The 20,807-nt window shown below is 48.3% G+C and overlaps 1 protein-coding gene across 3 annotated transcripts in view; it reads left to right on the top strand.

Moving 5' to 3' along the window:
- Window positions 1-2,886: 2,886 nt before the first annotated feature.
- LOC144149261 (G2/mitotic-specific cyclin-A-like) overlaps window positions 2,887-20,807 on the top strand; it is a 40,097-nt gene continuing 22,176 nt past the window's right edge. Inside the window, exons 1-3 of one of the 3 annotated variants that reach the window (XM_077680829.1) lie at window positions 2,887-3,298; window positions 15,170-15,311; window positions 15,394-15,524. In XM_077680829.1, the coding sequence (XP_077536955.1) occupies window positions 3,185-3,298; window positions 15,170-15,311; window positions 15,394-15,524 (387 nt within the window). In that variant the 5' untranslated portion in view covers window positions 2,887-3,184. The remainder of the gene's footprint in view (window positions 3,299-15,169; window positions 15,312-15,393; window positions 15,525-20,807) is intronic. The other 2 variants (XM_077680824.1, XM_077680817.1) reach the window with 2 other exon arrangements.

Below are 20,807 nucleotides of genomic sequence, written 5' to 3'. Positions count from 1 at the left end.
GAAACAAACAGAAACAACGACCTAGAAAAAGAGGATGGATGCGAAGAAGTCCTTAGATATCTACAGAATCGGGGAGCAGGAGATCACAAGGGAAAAATTATTCGATAATACCAAAGGGAGTGCATTGCTTTTTGAATCCCGAGCGGGTTGCTTGCGGACAAAAACGCTTATCCGCGAGCCGGTACAGGAAGAACTACGCGCAGGCTGCGGAAATGAGCCAGAAACCATGCGACATATTGTAACGGAGTGCAAAAGTATTCGTCCAGTCCTCAGTGATGAAGCCATCCAGCTTCCGGAAGCCCTTGGCTTTAAGGTTAGCGTAAAAGTGAACTTTACAGCAGTAGAGGTTAGTAAAAGAAGGTTAGAATGTTGGTGGGAAAAGAGCAAAGAACAATCTGGGAAGACATGCGAACAAAGAAGTCAGACTAGCACAAAAATCTCGTAAAAGTATTTTCTTTTTATTTTTGCATTATTTTTATTTATTTTGTTTGTATTTTTTTTTGCGAGGTGATTGTACAGTGGCGTTGCGACTAAGGCCGCTGTTCAACGCCACCCCGTTACAAAGGGGCATAGAGTTTCTTACAGTATACACGAGAGAGGAATCTGGCGCTAGCGTCTATTCGGCTCACATCAAGGTCGTCAACCTTTTCTTTCCTCCATGAGGTCGTCTGTGTCGTCATGGACCGCCATTATACATCGCGCTCGCCTTAGTTTCATCATTGGCTTGGATTTAAACGTTTTAGTGACCGCAAATTTAAACAAAGGGCCACAAAACGAGAAGAATAGTGTTTAATTATGTAAGTGGAAAATAAAAACAGGCTGTTTTAAAACTAAGAAAAAAAGAAGTAAAGCGTATTTTTGCCGGAACGGTTGTGCCTGCTATTCCGCAGGCCAATTAGTTACGAACAATGTTATTATTTGGGGGGTTACTCATTAGAGACTGTGATTTTATTAATTTTACCATTATTTCAAAAAATAAGTTGTTTGAAGAGTTTCGAAAGTTTTTTGAGCGTGCCTATGAAAACGTTGCCTTCGTGCTGAACCGGTGCACCGCGACCGCCAGCTAGTTTAAGAAGAAAAATGAAAAGGTGGCGTTAAACAGTCGTGGACGATGACAAGATAGGACGCATACAAGCGCCCGAATCTGGGGCCCTATTCTCGACTGCACAAATTGCTGGCAATTCTGGCAATTTGCCGGAAGTCTTTTCTGATTGGCTTTCAATTTTGGTCACGTGCTTCTGGTTGACAAAGCGGTTGTGTGTGCTGTCGTCATTTTGACGTTTCATGTCGTTTATGGACACCCGTTCTAAAGTTCGCCTTATTTCTCGTTACTAAAGGCGCATAATTCTTGGCCGGCAATGAAAAACCAGACTAAATGCAGCGGACATGACAACGTAAGCCTGTCTTTGCTATTCAACAACAATACTGCTTGTAATACACACTCCCTCTGTTATTGGCTGAGAAGTCGTGACGTAATTTAAACAGTTGGCGGGAACGATTACGTCATGCATTGGCAACTTTAGCCTGCGTAAAAGTGACGTAATGCTACGCAACAGCTATGTAATGCTACAACAGCTATGTAATGCTACGTAATGCTACGCAACAAATAAAAATTATTTGTTTGGCGTAACCGCAACATAAGAGGGCAGTACAAGCCTCTCCATGACAAAGAGAACCCAATGCATGGCATTTGTCCATACTCGTCCTAGTAAGCTGTTGGGTCACATGATCGAACTCAAGAGAAAAATAACAAAGAAAAGGGACTATTTGGTTCATTACAGCGCTGATTGAAGTCGAGCTTGACGAATGAGTGAATCGGCGACATCGGTGCGCTCCGTGGTTATCAGGCGTAGCGCTTCGCTGCTCTTATGTGTCATAGAAGCGATCGTCGCGGCCGTCTTTTTCTGTGATCACGCCATAACCTTGTAACATAGCAGCAGACGATGGCGTGGCGGCGGTGGCGGCAGGGAAGGTGATAACGCAACAAAGCTTGCATTGAAGCAGAGAGCCCAGCTATGTTACTAAAAGCGATTGAAAGAAATAACTAGATACGGTAAAAAAATTGCGTGAAGTTCTTTAGCTCGACATCCGCCTTTCGCTCGCTTTTGGATCAACGTTACTCGATCGCCTTGTGTTGTTGACGCCAAATTTAACCTCCAGAAATGTGTTTTTCTTGTCAGCCTCAGCTACCGTCTTAATTTTTATAGTACATGCGAAGTGTTTTTATATCTTTCTTGCACAATATTTGATACCTTGGTAGCGATCTTTATGAGTGACTCGTCAAATTACACTGCATGTCGTCATAACTATAGGTGCAGCACGTCACTGATTGCTTACGTCGTGCTTACGCAAAAAAACATGGGCGAGTTGCCGGCAATTTGTGCAGTCGAGAATAGGGCCCCTGCCGTATCTTGTCTTCGTCGAAGTATGTTTTGTTTGTTCTTTTCGTCGGCTGCAAATTTCGCGGCGGCATATTACCGTATTACCCGCTCAGTCATACGTCCTTCGACGGCGGCATGAGCAACGTCAGGTGCGATCACGCATTGCCTGCTGTTTCTCTGAACACGGCTACCACAGAAACGGGAGGATTTCGGCTTCCTTGTAGCTCGTAAACGTGTGAATGCATAGTGAAGAAAGCAAATCCCAAAAACCGCTTAAGAATCCAGTTGTCATGCCAAGCCCAAGACAAAAAAGATGTATTCCCATGAACCCCCATGACGACATGGCTTACGAGGCGCAGTTTCCTCTCTAGTATACTTACTAAGAAACTCTATGACAAAGGGGAAGCCACTAAGCATCATCATCAACTCCAAGTTCCGGTCCCTATAGGGCCCCAAGTTGACGCCAAAGATCACGGCGATACGAGCCACTACCTAGCGCTTTCATAATCAGAGACGGTGGGGCCTACGAGTATACCGTGACGCGCAGTTCTGCTCGCAATAAATGCGTCTAAAAAAGGGAGAGGAGGCTACAGCATCCTTTCCGCGCTAGCTGCTACGACGTTTCGAGTTGATCAGCGGTGGCCGATAAGCACGCACAGGAAGCAGCGGCGATCACCTCGACCGGCGCGTTTTGCTATGCGCCCTCCACGACTGCGGTTGAAGCAGACACCCCACCAAGGGGCGTCGCCGGCGCGAAGGAACTTACCCTAGTGCGGGACCTTCAGTTACGCCGACGCGCCATTATGTCATTTGAGCAGGTCACATATTTCGAAATGGCGCCAGCGGCTCCCAAGAGGAATCGACGCACCCAGGCTGCCACCCTTATGGAGAAGAAGTTCTTCGATCGAGACAAGCAGGTAAGGCCACCGGGCGCAAACACTGTCGCTTATGTTGTCCTACGGGCCGCGAAAGCGGTGGCAGCCCGTGTCCCGGTACGGTCATCGCAGAACTAATTATGCCTAATGTGGCAGAATGAAATGACATCTAATTACCCGCAGTTTGGGATGTTTTATTACCCCGTATAATTACAAGTCGCTGTTCAAACCTATGGCACCACGGTTGACCGAGCAGTTTGGAAAGCCACACTGGTTTCGTAGATACGCTTCAGAACTAACTTGCGTTATTCATGGTTGTTAACGGTGACAAATTGGTTCGGTGAAAAGCATCCGACTGAGACTGGAAGTTTCGAATCGATGTTAAGTCGTAGTTTAAGCAACAGTAGCTTGTGACAGACGTTGTCGAATGTTTGCTGAAGCGTGGAAAAAATGGAGTAAATGAACGATCAAGAATCATGTTTACCTTGTGCGCGAAGAATGCCAATGGAGTTCCGCATGAATATGATTTGCGAAAGCCATGCTGGAGTGAGGGGGAAAACAAGTTAGATTGAAGAAAATTTGTTAGCTCTGAAAACAAGACATTTTTTGCATGTAATCCTAGTAAGCGAAATGAGACGATAATTGAGAGGGCAGCGGGCCGCATTTATGAAACTTTCCATTATAATGGGAGGGAGCACTCATTAGTATACTTAACAAAAAGTTAGTAAAAGTAAAAATAATTTTTTCCCATAAAGAATTTTAGGTTAATTCTATCCCAACATGAGTTCGTAACATGAGAAGTTCTGTGAAATGACATCGTTAGGAATGGAAGGCACACCTTTCATTGGGAGTATAGTCACCCCTGCTATCAAGTTAAGGTAAACGCGGGTTCGATTCCAGGCCGCGGCGGCCGCTTTTCTGACAGTGGGGAAAAGCGAAAACGCCCGTGTGTTCAAGATTTAGGCGCACGTTAAAGATCCCCAGGTGGTCAAAATTAATCCGGAGCTCTCTACTACGGCGCACCTCATCGCCTGCGTTGCGTCGGCGCGTTAAACCCTACAATCAATCGATAAGTATTGGTCGTCGGTGGCGTTTGTGACTCGACAAAATGTTTTGTTGGTTGTAAGCATGGTTTGTAGGCTACCAGGGGCAATTTATTTTTGGCGCTAGGACTCTTATACCCTAGTTACACGGCGGAAGTAACCGCAGTTAAGTTTAACCGTGGTGACTAAACTTTAACCGCGGTTATCACAAACTTCGGTTTTGGCTGTTGCACGCGAAATTCCAAGTGTGGTGACCGCGGTCACTTGGTTGTGATCGTAACAAAAATAAATTACACTTTTAACTTCACGATAAAAAACAGAGAAGCCGTGTAGACAAAAGATGTCGTTAAAGTCGCTTCAGACCCAAACGCATCGCACTCACGCGCGGCGAGAAGGGCTTCCCCAACAGCTAGCAACCGGCTTGGTTTGCGTAGGTCTGCTCGTTGTTGGGAACTTTCGGCTTAGCATCGCGGTGGATATTTCACCACCGCTATCTCTACAACTGCGAATTACAATCGATAGCATAATTTTTCACCGCACTAACATCCACTTTCTAACACGTGGAAGTTATTTTCCGCGATAAGATTGATTTCGAAGAGCGGCAATAAACAGTTGCTGCCGTGGTCTGGGCCGGTTCGAGCCGCTTGCAGTGCCGTGCGGGCAGGCGCGCCGGCGTGTTTGCAGGCACGGCCGACGTGCGCGCAGATCGTTTCCGAGTGCTGAAAACGCTTCACGATTGCCTGCTTTATCCATCTGTTTGGCGGACGACGCGCGGAATTTGCAAATTTTGCACGGCTTTTGTCGTGGTCGATCGGGTGGATCGGGAAACGAGCCGCTGTTGACTGGCAGTCGCGCTGATTGCGAGAGCGGCGCAAAGAACGCAAGCGCCTCTTGGGGCAGCTTTGGGGCGCCCGCTATTTGAGAACCTCCGTCTCCTCCGAACGCCAGGTGATTTTTTAAAGACGATAGTCTTTCTTGGGCTACTTAAACCCAGAAATTTTGGTCTGTCTGTCTGTTTGTCTGTCTGTCTGTCTGTGACTCGATTCAGCCACCCGGCCAAAGCAAAACAATGCCTGCGCAATAGTCTTATATAGTCACAGCTAAATCTACCCGTCTATGTCCGGTGTAATGTTCATACTTGTCAATATTGTTGAAGAACAAAACATTACACAAATATGAGACAACAAATCAATAAAGAAGTGATATTTGCAGTGTTTCTTTATAAAAAGATCAAACATGCTTGAATTTGCGCAATTAAATGCTTCATCAACAGCAGAAAAAGAATTCACTCCGCTGTCGCCCGCGCCCCTATTGCTTCTGGCGCCATTTTAAGAAATCAACCGGCAACAGTTACGCAAGGTTCCACTAGATAGGTTCCACGTTCTGCTTGCAACGCACGTGGAGTAGAGAAACGCGGTTCTATAAACGTTGAAGTAGGGCGCCTCGATTAACGCGCGTCTTAGCCGTACGGCAGCGTTCGCATCGAGACACCCGGTTTGGAGCAGTGGAACGAGGGAAATTTAAAAGGATTTAAGCAAACCTTTGGCGTCTTTACCTTGGGAGGAGTGCGACGCAAGAGGAACAACATGAGAGGTGAGCGGGAAAGCGAAGGGAGGCATTTACTTCGCGAAATCCGATAAAGACTATCGTCTTTTGACGGAATTTGCAACGAAAGGAGCAGATACGCGGCCAATTTTTTTTTCGCCTCCGCTGATGCGCCGCCACTTGCGTCCGCACTGACTTGTGCGATTTCGAGCACTACGGCTGCGGGAACTGCGGTTAGCGTGACCGAACTGAGGTGGCCAAGCTCAGTTTGCATTAACCATGGTTAGCGGGGTAACCGCAGTTTCGTCTGTGCCCGTCTATCTAGGGTGTTGTATACGTTCATCTGAGACAAGCTTGTCACGTTGCAGACTGGGTTAGTAGATTGTTTAACAGTCACCCGGTACTGGCGTTTTACTTTTTTTTTCGATGAGAACGTTATACCACGGAGTATGGAAGTTAAGCGTCATAGCGGGAGCAGGTATGCATTCAGTGACGAGTTCATAGACTTTTAAACGGCCGTGAATTTGACTCGAAAGTTTATTGCGGAGAAATTGGTCCTGTTGATAATATTGCGCGAGCAATCGATGGGGCATGTCAGGAAAAATTTTCGCCGTTGATCCGTCAGCAGCTAAACTAGTGACCCTCTATTAAAGAACGGGAGAACGTGTGGCTGCGGCGGCGTTGCTTTCGCACCGCTGCCGACGTTGCTAGGGGTACGTGAAGTCGAAGCGCGGCTCCGAACCTGCCTCTGCCAACGCACTGGTCGCATGCTGTCTCGATGGGTCCAGTGGTTCCCATCACCACTGACACCTTTGCAAAATGCAGACTGCAGCCAGTGCAGTGCGACCAAAGAGGAAGGAATGGGAATGGCGTCGACGAAATGCCGATACTGGTGGGCAACAAAGGGAGCGGCAGACAGCCAATGCCGCAGCTAAATGAAGAAAACGTGACCACCGCGACGGTGAAGCATGGTTGTCACAGTACCCGCCGCGGTGGCTCAGTGGATAAGGCGTTGCTCTACTGAGCGCAAGGTCGCTGGCTTGATTCCCGGCCGCGGCGGCCGCTTTTCTGATGGAGACGAAAGTCATAATTAATCCGGCGCGCCTCATCGCCTGCGTTGCGTCGGCGAGTTAAACCCTACAATCAATCATCAATGGTTGTCGCACTGCAGTGTGCGAGGGGCAGGCGAGAAACGCCGCGTTGCGGGCTGCTGAAGCCGGAGCTAGGCGTGCGCATCGGGCCGAGATCCAAGTTGGCGCGCGCGAGGACGCTCACGCATTCTTAATGATCCACCAGTGAATCTTCCGTTAATTTGGGCCGAGGTTACATTGCACATAGCCTTGCACTGACCTCAGTGTATCTGCCATATTGGAGCACTCCTTAAACAGGGGAAGGTCGTGAACTTCTCGGCCGCTATTATCACGAGCAGCACCAGGGATGCTGAGAGTACTCCGGAAAGGGCTATGGTGGCGTCACATCCACGCTATGTGTTTATAACCATTTATGATCCCTTCGGCCTGGAAGATAAATGTTCGAAACAAGTTCAGGGCGCAATGCTAGGACCGGGTCAGCGATGTTAGAAACCGACTGCGTAGTTCTTGGTTCATTTGTGATAAGCTGCGTCAGGCAAAATTGAACGGAAATTCAGAATTATTGCCAGTGAAGAAAAGCGTGCTAAAGCTTGCGGTCAGTTTTACTATTCGATACTGACGCTGTGGAAGTCGTCGAGGGAAATTAGGATGTGCTTTAACAATACGTCACCTCATTAAGTAAATCAGAGATCAGTAATGAAGAATGATGAGTAATTGATGGACGATAGCACCTGCATCAAAAATCCTTTGGTGACCTATCGGCACAACAGCCCAGACCATTTCTATATCGTTAGGGGTATAAACAATGTTGTATTTATCTTCGCATACAGCCAGTCGAACGCCGCTACCGTGTCGTGTTTGGGATCGTGCCGCAGGGAAGTGGCCTGCCTAATGAAATGGCTGATGATCCTGTATTTGTGGATGCAGCAATGTCTCGATGAATACTATGGTATCCAAATGCCAGGTGCCGATTTACAAGCATGCAAAGACATGATACATTAGGTTAGACTTCCCCTGCCTCTAATCTTTCGACGCATGTACTGATTGCGGCTGTGAAATGCTTGCTATATATGCGGGCGCCCGTTCATTGATGCTACCAGCCAAGCGATGAGGGGTTTGTGGCAGCTAACATAATTGAAACGAACTATACATTTTTAGTAGGATAATGGTGGGGTAAACTATAGAAGTTCCGAACGGACATGTAAACGTATGCGCACCGCACACGGACCTATACCGCCGTTAACGCTGCGAAACACTTGTCATGCAGCCGATTTTCTGACAGGACACCGGCTAACTGGACAAGCGACACTTCCGCGACCTTGTTTGTAGAGTTATACATCCCCAATTTTTCACGAAAGGCTTACTATGAACCGTAGCTCGTGCAAGTCCGACCAGACGCGAACGGCACACGGGAGCGGGGCCGAGAGGCATCCCTGCACCACCTTGGAAGGCCGACACGTGCATACTGTTGGGAATCAGCCATCCCGACGCTGTCAGTGCACTCTTGCGACTGGCCATCCGAACGCTATCACCGGTGTAGCGAAGTTGCCTTGCTCCGTCCGCTATCGACACGGCGCAGAGCAGAGCGATTAAGTCCTCGAGCCGACAAAAAGTTGAAGCAATATTTATATACAGTATGTACAAGGGCAACAAAAGCATTACATGGCTCGCACAGAGGCGACAGCACGTCTCCACTCGGTGCCTCCGAAAAGTGCCGCGCTCGCTGTGCTTCCGGGCGGGTCTTATACCCACCGGAGTCCGTTGCAGCCGCAAGAAGTTTGATTAACTCCAATCAGGACTCTCGCTAGCCGAAGTTTGAATCCTACGAATGGAGGCGAAGCGATTGCGTCAGCCGAGCCGCCAAGACGTGGAAAGGGAATGCGACGCCGTCGCCGTCTCAGCGGCGCCGTCTCCAGGCATATAGCGCCGTGTCTGCCACTGGCGGTTTTGCCGACGCGCGAATCGGCCCCGCTGTCGGCGCGTCGTCCCGTGCAGCAAATTTGGGCTGGGCGCTCTGGCATTATAGGCCTCCTGCAATGCCCAGGGGGCGCTGCGCAAGCGGCTTCCGGGCAGTACTTCCGGGTAGTACAAAGCTGCGCGGGTCCCATAGGATCCCGTGTTGACAGAAGCAAAATGAGCTCGATGCTCCCGATTGTTTTGCGACACGGTCACAAGCCCATCCCCGACGCGTCCGATCTCTTCCGGCGATCAACTTGGCATTAGGGAAAAAAGCTTTGCAGCACTCAATACGTTTACATCGCCGACGAAAGTGCCGAGACGGTGACGGCGCTCTACCACTCGCAGGTCCACCGATCGATGGTCGCATGAAGTGGAATTTGAACTGAAACTTCTAGTTTAAACTAATACTCTAGGTGACAAGGACTTTTCAACGACAGCCAATCAAAAAAAAATTACACCATCTTCTCGTAGGGGAACCCTGAGTAGTATGCGAAGCAGCCACGGGGTCGATTTAAGTGCCCACTAGTTTTCAGTTCATCGTTTCCGTTAGGTTGAGGTACGTAGCTACCGTTATATTTACGTTTCGTTTCCATGGTAACTACCACACTTTCCACTTACCGGAACTACGAACTGGGAAATTGCGTTGACCCCATGGCTGTTTTGCATACTACTCAGGGTTCCCACTACGGGAAGATGGTGGAATTTTATTGGAGGGGGGTGGGGGGCTGGGGTGTTAGAGTGGAGAGGCATTAAAGTGAGAGTGAGAGTGAGAGTGAGAGAGAGAGAGAGAGAGAGAGAGAGAGAGAGAGAGAGAGAGAGAGAGAGAGAGAGAGAGAGAGAGAGAGAGAGAGAGAGAGAGAGAGAGAGAGAGAGAGACGTTGTACGTGGTATGAGATTCTTTAAGCGTTCTCATCATGTTCAACGTAGGTGACGTCGAGCTGTGGTTGGCGTTCCGCTTTGATTATGACCGCCTTATGGTCTGTGAAATGTAAAGTCAAGGGCTGTTGTAGTGGATGAACCCTAAAGTTGCTGAAGATGAGGTCGATGCACGTTCCCCGGATGGTCGTGGGCTGCTTGCAATCACGGCGGCCCGCCGAGACTCGCCGACGCTCACCGCTGCCGACGACGATGAAACGTCGAAGGCGCGTGAAGCGTGCTCGCCTCGTGCCGGCCCAGGAAGACGCCGGCAACACTGTCGCTCCAGGAGCCCTTAAAGGGGTGACAGTCTGTCAAAATTTTCTGGGCTACGCGAAAGGTTTCTGGGCCGCAAATAATTCGAAGCGTAAGCTTAACATTTAACTTTGACCAAAATATTTCATGACAGTAAGAAAGGTGTTTTCTCCAGCTTTCCGGTATAAAAGATTTCAGCCTCACACGAGACATAAGCTTGTATTTTGAAATTTCTGTGGCCTTAGTACTTTCGCGATGGCCTAGAAAATTTCGAGAAAGACTGTACTTGCTCCGTTTTACGTGTCTGGACGAGTATTGCTGCCCTCTTTGCTGGTCCGTGGTGTATACTGCGTAATCTTGGAGATGCGCTATGTCCGTAGTCGTTTCTCGTCTCGCAATGGTGATCGTCGTGTTCTCGGGCGCGATGAAAGACGTAGGCTTCTGATGGAGGCGAAAAGCAAAAACGCCCGTGTGTACGAGATTTCGGCGCACGATAAAGATCCCCAGGTGGTCAAAATTAATCCGGAGCCCTCCACTACGGCGCGCCTCATCGCCTTCGTTGCGTCGGCGCGTTAAACCCCACAATCAATCGAAAGACGTAGGCTGGTGGCCACGAAACGAACGACCGTTCCACTGCCGAATAACTGTTAGTAGGTTCAGAGGATACTTAGGGGCCTCCATCACAGGACTCCCAGTCTCCATTTGATGCCATGGCACCGATAGATTGGCTTGGCAGGGCCGGGTTGTCGCTCGGTGTACCGGTCCAGTTGCCGAGGCTCTGGTGCTAATTCTTCTTGCGGGTTTTCCTTTTCTCTGGTTCTACAGCCTCTTGTCGTTCAAGCGCAGCGATACGGCGTTCCATATTTTCGGTCACGGTTTTAATTAGGTGCTCAATGCGCCCGAGGTGAAGCGATGCTGCGGTCCTGAAAGTTGCCTTCGCTGCGATGGAGGGCGTCGCTGTTTCTGGGGCTTGCTGTGTAGGCGTCGCCTGCAGCGTGACAAGGCGGGTTAGTAATTTCTCGATGCTACGCTTTGGGGGTGAGCCGTCTGCATCTCGAGTTGCTTTTTGAGTGAGGTGTGCGTTTTCCAGTTCTCGTTGTTGCATGCGAGGCTCATCGCCAAAGTGGGTATGGGATGGGTTGGGCTGGCAACGGGAAAAAAAAATCTTGAGGCTCCGTAATCGGCAAGGCAGCTGTGAAAGCCCAGTTGCTGAGAGAAAGAGAGAATAGTCTTTAATGATGCCAGAGAGTCCTGTTTAAAAAGTCTGATCAAGTCCTGTGCTTCGCAGGAAAGACAGTACGTCACTGAGAGTTAGGCCTCTAGACAGCGGAAGACCCAAGGACACTAAAAGGGACGTTCTGGCGGCTCTATACCGCGTACACTCACATAGCACGTGGTTCAAGTCCTCGCGCACGTCACAAAGAGTGCACAAGGGGGAATCGGCCTGTTTCGTCTTGAATCGAAAGTAATTGGTGTAAGCGACATTTAGCCGCACACGGTGAATAACCGCTTCGTCATGCTTGGAGAGTCCTTCAGGCATCCTAAAGGTCCCGTGCGGGTCTATGGAGTGAAGCGGCGCGTAATTATGCGGCGCAACAGCCCACATGGATCGCTGAAATCTCCAGGCAGCCTTGGACGCAAGGGCAGAAGCGTCTTTTCTGGAGAACGGTATCGGTATCACTGGCCCGTGCAGATAATGCGCTATCGATGCCGCAGTGTCCGCCTTGACGTTTCCAGTTATACCGCAGTGGGCAGGAATCCACTGAAGCTCTACATGATGGTGTGCATTTAGAGCTTGTAAGTGCAATGCATGGATGTCTAAAACAAGCTGTTCTTTCGGGTACGATTTTAAGCACTGAAGGGCCGCCCGAGAATCCGTGAAGATTGCCCACTGACGTGCTGGTTGCTCGATGATGTAGGCGAAAGCAGCCCGCAGAGCGGCAAGTTCGGTGACCATGGATGTCGTCCTGTGGCTAAGCGTTGCGCTGAAGGCGGTACAGGAGGACGGAAACCAGATTCCTATAGCCGATGAGCTAGCTGTCACAGACCCATCGGTGTATAGATGGGTGTGGGCCCTGTATTTTTCGAACAGCAGTTCCAAGGCGAAGAACTTTAAGGCAGGGGTGGCGATATCCTGTTTGCGGGTAATGCCGGGCACTCCAGTTGTAATTTGCAGACGCGGGTACATCCAAGGCGGTTGTAGCGACGGAGAAGGGTGCTGGAAATGCAGAGGCAGAAGGTCTTGCACTTCAGTGGCTGAGCTGAGTGCTAATGGGTGACCTTGCTGCCGTGCTGCAAATCTCAGTTGAGCCCGAAGTACCTCCTGCGTGCCAAGAGCAAGTGGTGCCAGTCGTCGACACTCCACCATAGTTCCCACCGTGGATGTGGTCTTCGGAACTCCAATGCACACCCTCAGGACCTGCGCTTGCATACTTTGCAGGGCTCTGGCATTTCCTTTTGAGAGGGGAGTTGCTGAGGTGCACGGGTTGCTGATGGCGAGCCTTGTGGGGGTGTAATGCGATGATAGCGGACGGCAGGTTTACACTTGTGACGAAGGCTGGCGATAAGGAAGCATCTCTGCACGGGCGAGGTGCTCTCGCGCATGGATGGGTGGCGAGGGAGGGCGGCGTTCTTTCGGCATTTTTTGCTGGCCGTTTGGGGAGCAAGTCCGCCTAATTTACACTTAGGGGTGTGTCGAAGATCAGAACACAGTATAGGTTTATTACAACCCGGAGAACACTGGCCCGAGCCGGCCCTCAGCTCCAGGCACGAGCCACGCGGGATCCCGGCTCGCTCAGCGCGTCACGTGAGCGTGCAGGCCGCATTGCAGCCAAGCCACTCGATGTAGCTACTAGCAGAGTAAAGCACTGAAGGACTCTGCTACTGCCTACAACAGAGTACAGACGTGGTCTCCAGCGGGGTCATGCTAACGGGCACACAAGCCCCGTTGTTACGTGGGACAAACGTCGCTTCGGTGCCCGATGTACCCCGACATCGGTCCGTGTGGGCGCGGATGTTGACGAACACGTCAGGGCCTTCAAAAGTCACTACTGCGGAGGTCTATTTGCCGACCATTCGTGCTCGCACGAAACGGGGTCCTGACGGCGGAAAGGTTTGCACGTAGGGTAGAACCGTACAGATCCCTGCACCTAGTTGAATTGACTTAACATCCCTGGGAGCGTCTGCGAAGTCCGTGTTAGGCGTATTCGCCACTATTGGATTTTAGCAGGCGTACCGGATGTTGACGGTGCTCGTAGACTTCCGGTGGCGTGTGGCGTCTGGCACTCAGCATCTATTTCTAAGAGCCGGGATGCGCCACTAAACTCGTAAAAACCCATTGCGCTCTCCTGTTTGTGGTGACGGCTGCAGCCACCTTGGCAAGGCCTACAGGCATCGGAAGGTCCTATGGGGTTGATACTGGTTTCAATAGATCGGGCGTACCCGCCGCGGTGGCTCAGTGGCTAAGGCATTGCGCTGCTGAGCACGAGGTCGCGGGTTCGATTCCCGGCCGCGGCGGCCGCTTTTCTGATGGAGGCGAAAAGCAAAAACGCCCGTGGGTACGAGATTTCGGCGCACGATAAAGATCCCCAGGTGGTCAAAATTAATCTGGAGCCCTCCACTACGGCGCGCCTCATCGCCTGCGTTGCGTCGGCGCGTTAAACCCCACAATCAATCAATAGATCAATCAATAGATCAACCACAATCAATCAATAGGACAAAAGGTGAGGATACGACGACGCTCCTCATATTTCGTCCTCGTCAATTCTATTGTCAATTGTACCTTCGCGTATGGGTCATACCCAATACAGGGATCAGTCAATCATCAGTGGTTGGAGAAGAGGAAAAAATACGTTTGTTGTCAAGTTGCGGGGTGCTGTATAAAAATAATTTAAAGTGGTTGGAAAGCATTTTTGGATTCATAAACAAGGGTAAAAATAACTGAAATTGTCAAAGCGAGAATAAACAATTCAATGATAATTAGAATAAATTAGTATTTTCAATTACGGAGTGTCTAGAGTTCCGTTCGACGGCACTCCAGCTCAGCATTCCATGCAGGCATGGCTAGAATGCCGTCCAGCAACAATCGAATATTTAAGACTGGGCTGATACTAGTCCACGGTGTCTGCCGTTGTGGTGTAGAGGTTCCGTCTCAGGTTCCTTTTGTTGAAGTCGGTGGTTCGAGCCCGGTTCGCAGTACGTTTAATTTTTTTTACATTAAGTTTTCATCATACTTTTTATGGCTTCGATTATATCACGTTTTAAATAATTTTTGTCACTTCGTTTGTATATGTTAGGTTAGTTTACCATACGTTATCTTAATGGGGGCGATGTAGTGCCAAACGCGGCATTTTTTCATCGTAATGACGGGGGAAGTCGCTTTAGGTGTGTGCTTCCAGTACCATCGGACGGCACTCTAGCCACAGCCTTCAATTTCAGGATTGCAAAGCAAACATCCCGGTGGCAGAACCCCAGATTTCTAGAGGTAGCTCTATGCAGTCTTACAATTGGACACGCGCACATCACATACTCCTATCTTTTAACGACAAAAACAGTACACACCGTAAACAATGTGTAACACCGACAGAAAGCGCCATTTTAATGACATATACATCCATTACGTCCTGTTGCAGCCATCACTATTATAATCACTGCCCCATGTTTTGACACCAAGGAGTTTTTAAATACTTTGCTGATGTTCACTTTTTTAAAACGAAAATCATCCCATCCACAATCTCATTTAGCCTCACGATCCTTGGTAAAGCAAGGACAGTGTAGTGAGGTTTTTTGAACACTTACATTAGTAAAAGTTTATTGTAATGTATTTTATTACAGGCCGTATTTTAACATCTCGTATCACCGCTGTCATAGCGCTCTTTTGCTTTGTTGGCCTCACGCCATCTTGAATCATCATCATCGAACTGAGCTTGTGCAGGCCCACCTGAGCCTCAGGGGTGTCCCCAGATGTGAGAAACAGCCGGTTTGGAAATGAGTTATAAGGTACTGATGCCATTATCCTGCGTCTGTCCTGTGGCCATTTACAGTCATCTGTGTACAGCGCAGCTGATGACATGAACTGATGTTCTGGTCTACCAAATTTCTCGCAGGTTCTAGAAGAGCTTCCACGCAATGGGCCAGAACGACCTGCAAGGGACGACGCATTCCTGGCCCAACAAGCCACCGCATCGTACCCGGTGGGTTTCTCAGCTCCCATGCTGCCCGACGGCTGCGTGGAGCACAACGATACAGGCGAGTCGCCGCGAAAGAAGCACAAGCGTGCAGCACCTCGGAAAAAAATTTAATCGTATTCATTGTGCCTTTTTTTGTGCAGCAGCAGCATTGGAATCTCCGATGGTTGTGGACACCTCTCCCCGTACACACACGTGCTATACGGAGGCTCGACAGCGTGAAGCAGGCAGTGAATATGCGCAGGACATATACAACTACATGCGGAGACGTGAGGTGAGTAGCAGACACTGCGGCTCGGCGGTGTTCTCGTTCTTTACAATTCTCGTCAGTTATGTGCAGGCATACAGCGTCGCCGAGCAAAAGTGTCCGGTTCAAGCTCACCAAACAAATGGCCCGCCCTTTTTCCCAGATGGGCCAAAGATAGTAGAAAAGAACAGCAAGGCCGCGTATCAGCTTGCTTCGGTCCAAATGTTTTCTGTGACGCCTGCCACGTAACCACATCTTCTCTCTCATCCTTCCGCACCTCATGCTGTTATTCGCCTCTCGCTCCTCCCATGATGAACGCAACAGAGGTTCGCTATCACACTAAACGTTTTTACACCCTTTCTGGCCGGAAAAGGTTCTTGTCCCAGAACACTTTTAAAAGGTGTTTTGGATTTAAAAAATGGTGTAAGGATGAAAAAAAAAGGTGTGCTTGTGAACACCTTAAAATAAGGTTGTAAGACTGCTTAACAGCGCACCTACGCGTGCCTGTGTGATTCGGCTGAGCGCGCAGCACGGCATACATGTGGCACATTCAAAACGCACAAGTCGCACTCAGACCACAAATTAATTGAGCAAGAAAACCAACGGCATGCATAGAGAGAGTGAGTACATGGTTACCTTAGAAAGGCATCTGCTCTTCTTGTTTTTGTGGCCAGCAAAGAAATTAAGTTTGATAGTCAGTGGGCTTGTCACAAAAATCAGATATCTTAATACTAATTTTTAAATGACGTATTTTAATGTGAGCAGTCAAAAGTGAGCATGCCGTTTTCCAAAAACTTTTTTTAATCGTGAGGTGGTTATTACGTTGATTCATGAAATTTTATTAAATGCCAAACACCTATTCCACGCCCTTTGAACACCCACCGGGAGGGGTGTTCATTATTCCAACACCCTTTTTGCTACATAGGTGTAAAGCTACAAACTAAGGTGTTGGAAACTAAGAGAAAGGGTGTAAAATACCTCCAAATAAGAAAGTGTGAGACCAACTAACAAAAAGGGTGTAAAAGACCTGCAACTTTGGAGGTATATTTTCTATGAGCGGATGAATGTTTTGTACATCACGGTTTTTCAAACAGTATAGATTCGCATAATTTATTACCAGCGTACCTGTTTGATCTTGAGCTTGGTTCGGCTGCGTTAACAAGAATAGCAAGAAAAAAACTCCGCCGCCCGTAGAGGGTGCAACACCGCAGATATTCCTACTTGATTGTCGCAAAAGGGGCGCATGCGTATGCGCACCTCTTATTATACCATTTTAAATGTGATAGTCTTTTTGAGCGACTAACACTCAAATTGGCGCAGCTTGCACTGGTGGTGCAAGGCTGGAGAAACAGCGGATCTGTGGGTCGACCGAGCTTGTTTCCCCCTTGGATCCGCTGGATTCAGCGTCTAAAGCTCCGAGACGAAAGGTCCAACGAGACAAAAGGTCCAACAGTGGCTATTCCGTCTCGGTGGACCTTTCATCTCGTTGGACATTCAGGCTCGATTGAACCTTCTGTCTCGGTCGATCTTTCGTCTCGTTGGACATGCAGGCTCCTCCGTATTATATGAACGTCCGAAGGACTCTACAATCACCTTCACTACCAAATTCAGTAAATTAATAACGAGAACGTCTGCGTTTCAGATGCGAGTATATAACTTCGCTTAAGTACACGATAGTTTAAATTTTAATGTATTGGCCTTTCCACGTGTTCAGGAAAGCTATTTCCGAACAGCTTCAAGATGAAATGACTAATTTACTAGATGTATGCTATCACTGTCATATCGACTGAAGAGCGCCCACAACCAACATTTTTGCGAATGCGCTGGATTCTCCTTTATGCCTGTGTGTGCCTGTGTTAGGGTGCGTGATATTTATTACATTCCTCTTAGCAAGAACGCCCCAATCGCCTATCTAAAAATTAATATCTTCCTACGAACGAACTCAAGTTCCTTCCCGCCGCATCGACACGTGCAGCACTTAAGCAGGCCTACCTGAAATCTGCGAACATTCACTTCTTCAATTGTGCACTTTGCTATTTTCATTTATAATTTAGATGGGTTTGCGGGAGAGCACAAGTCCCCTTTATACCATTCAAATAACTTCACTCTTTCTACCTGGGAGCCTATTCATAAATATCAGAAATTGCCCCGTTTTACTGCGCTGCCTTTCGATCCTGCGCAAGACTGCGCAATACCGGCCTCACCAGAGTGAATGTATAAAGCCTTGAAGGCTATGTTTGGTTCGTCTGTGATTGTTGAAGTGTTTTAAGGGACTGAGTAAGTTAAATAACGGCGGGATATTGACCCTCAAGGGCGACAGTGCAGTGTATTTACGCCACCCTTTTACAAAAGTGTTGTTCTCGGGCCTCGATTTCCCAGCGACCGACCATTACGCTGTTGGGACGGTGGTTCGGTGAATGCCTATCGAGTTTTTTATTGCAGCTCCAAGACGAAGCTTCGCGATTCATTTTTGTCAACTTCTTAAGAGCGGAAGGTACATATTTCTTTGTAGAAATGCGGCGGCACGTTTTAAGCGGTCTGTGGGACGTCTGAGCCCGTATTCGACGGTTTAGCGGACGGCAATACCTGCGCGATTTGTGTTGCCCATGGTGTCGGCAGAGGGTTGCGAATACCCGCCAAATCCTTCAAGCATTTAAATGTGACTAACTGAATCCAAAAAGCGCAAAAAGACGGGACAAGAAACGATGGCACACGGCACTGTTTTTTGCACGTCTTTTTGTGCTGTTGCGAATTCAGTTAGTATGTACCAAATAGTCCAAACCACCGTTCAAACGCAGTCCAAATATGACGAAGAACGGATTTCTTTTTTTCGGAAAGCAGGAATATGCACCCTCAAAAAAAAAGAAATGACCATAAGCATATGCGGACCACCTGTGGCGTTGTTCCATACACATCACCTTGTGTATGGAAGTCGAATTACCTCAAGGTGAAGGTGAAGTGATTTGTAAACATGGCGGGATTACTTGTTGAGATTATAGTCTGGAGTCCCTAGACTAGGTTTCGACCACTCTGGGTGCGTTTACGTGACTTTCTTAGTAGAAAAATTAAATTTAAAGTGTTGTCCTAATCTCTGCATCCTCCTTGCCCATTTTTTATGACGTTTCGTATGACGTTTACTCTTGTAGGCTCAGTTTGACTGCGCCCACTGCGGCTCGCCGACCCTAGGCCGGCCGCCCGCGGGTCGTCGCAATTCATTGCATAAGGTAAAACTAAGCCATGACAAGAATTGTGTCCGGAAGAATGTGGCTTTGTTTGGCTAGTTTGCAAAAAGTCCGAGTCAATGTATCTCTACGCTAGCGCACATGCAATACGTATATTGGCTTACGACGCTTCACTGAGTTCACTTCACGGGTGCTGTAAGATGCATTTGCCCGCGCGACTGGTACGCTAGTAGAAAATCTAAGGCCAATAAAAAGTGGGAGAAGATTCACCGAATTTAATGTAAGTAATAAGTCAAAAAGTCAACTAATACTCTTTTTGTAAAGCGTAAATCCAAGGTACGGGCAACACTTCTTGCGCAGGGTGAGCTAGCAACAAGGTTAGCAGCGCGATCGCACATCTGCGATCTCTTTGTTCCTGCCTGAAGAACGCAGTCTCTAGTGAAACATCTGTGGAGATTTGACGGACGCAAAAAAATTTTCCTTTAAGCTACTTACATCAAAACTCTTAGTGAAAACATACTTGCGCGACAAAGGAATGTCTATCTCTTGCTTGAATAATTTCCGCTGATATCAACTAGAAGCCATTATTAGTTGCTTTGTTTTGTGCCGGGTTTTTGGGATACTTTGCAACAAACTGTTAAAAGGGACATGGACACGTTTACGTGTGCATGTCCCTTCACACAATGCGGCTCTTTCCTTTTCTAGATACTGCTGGAGTGCCCTATGATATATTTTTTGTGATGGGATTGTATAGCTTGTAGAATTGCCGCATGACGTACCGGCATGCGGAACTCCCCCGACCAACGAAGTCCGCTTTTTGGGAGCTGGCTGCGTTGGTGGAGAGCATCTACGCGGAGGAAAGTTACCCACCAGAGTGGCTGCACCTGTTGGACGCGCGTGTCTGCTTGAAGTTTTGGCGGCTGCCTTATTGTAGCTGCTGTGGTGTTATCCTTCTTGGATAACTGCAAACTTTTGTATTGCATAATAACCGCAAGTTTTCCATACAGAAAAGAAAGAAATGTGGCATGGACGAGTGCTCTGAAGTACTAAATCCAGTGCATCGTAGCAAGGGGTTCGCATCTCCGGTTGAATTTGTTTTTTTTTTTTTTTTTTTGGGGGGGGGGGGGGGTTGGGAGGGGGCAGTTTATTTTTATTTTGTATAGGTAACATTTTATCTACTGAATTCACCATTTTGAGCTGCAATCATCGTTGCATTATGAGCGAGTATAAAGACTGCGTGCAGACAGACGCTGGCGAGTTTTCGTTGGCGTGGTGTTGACATATCACCGGCAGTTTGGAGGCACAGTGCAGTGCCGAATCGGTCGACTGCTGGCCTCATGCGATTAAGACACAGAGCGAGCAAGGCAAACTCCGAAGTTGAGGGAGAAGCTGAGCGTCTCCAATGCTGCGAAGGGCGTGCAGCCCCTGCAAATGCCTCAGCTAGTGAACGTTACGATTTTAAGCGCGTCTGGCATCCTTATCTGACCTATCATATGCAGCCGACAATGACATCCAACCAGCGATAACGTTAGACGCCAAGCATGTTGCTGCGGGCAACCAAGACCGAAACTGGTTTGAACAACTCTCCAAAAATAAACAACTACATTCCTATACATGTGCTTGTTGCCAGTAGTAGTACAGCTACTTCTAAAACAATAACATTGACAATAATCTGCGTATACATAAAGTTTAAAATCCTGGGCATCTTCCAAACACGTCGCGTGACGTTTCCTGTGAGGATAACTTGTCTTGAAATACGATTGGACGCTGCTTAGCGTAATAAATTTCATGCATACGCAATTGCGCTTTTGCCAATGCTATTTTTTAGAAAAAACTTTAGTGCTATTGGCATGAAGTTAAATTGTAAGAATGTAGTTTTGTGGTACATTTCGTGGGGGTTCGAGACAGTTTCGGTTTCGGTTCCACCGTGCAATACGTCTATGGTTTCTGACGTTATCTGTAATCGCGCATTGGTCATACTTCAGAAATCTACAGATCCGCTGTTCACATGTTATTGACTTCAGAAATGGGCCGTATAAACTTCCCTGCACCGTTTCAAGCTAACAAGTATCGTTTCATGCCGTTAGGCCGAGCCGAGGTGGACGCATTGGCTGAACTCCGGTGCTGC

The sequence above is a fragment of the Haemaphysalis longicornis genome, unplaced genomic scaffold (assembly GCF_048455015.1).
Source record: "Haemaphysalis longicornis isolate Haplotype H1 unplaced genomic scaffold, Haemaphysalis longicornis Haplotype H1 scaffold_1, whole genome shotgun sequence".
Classification (NCBI taxonomy): Eukaryota; Metazoa; Arthropoda; class Arachnida; order Ixodida; family Ixodidae; genus Haemaphysalis; species Haemaphysalis longicornis.
This window is presented reverse-complemented; position numbering and strand designations above follow the sequence as displayed.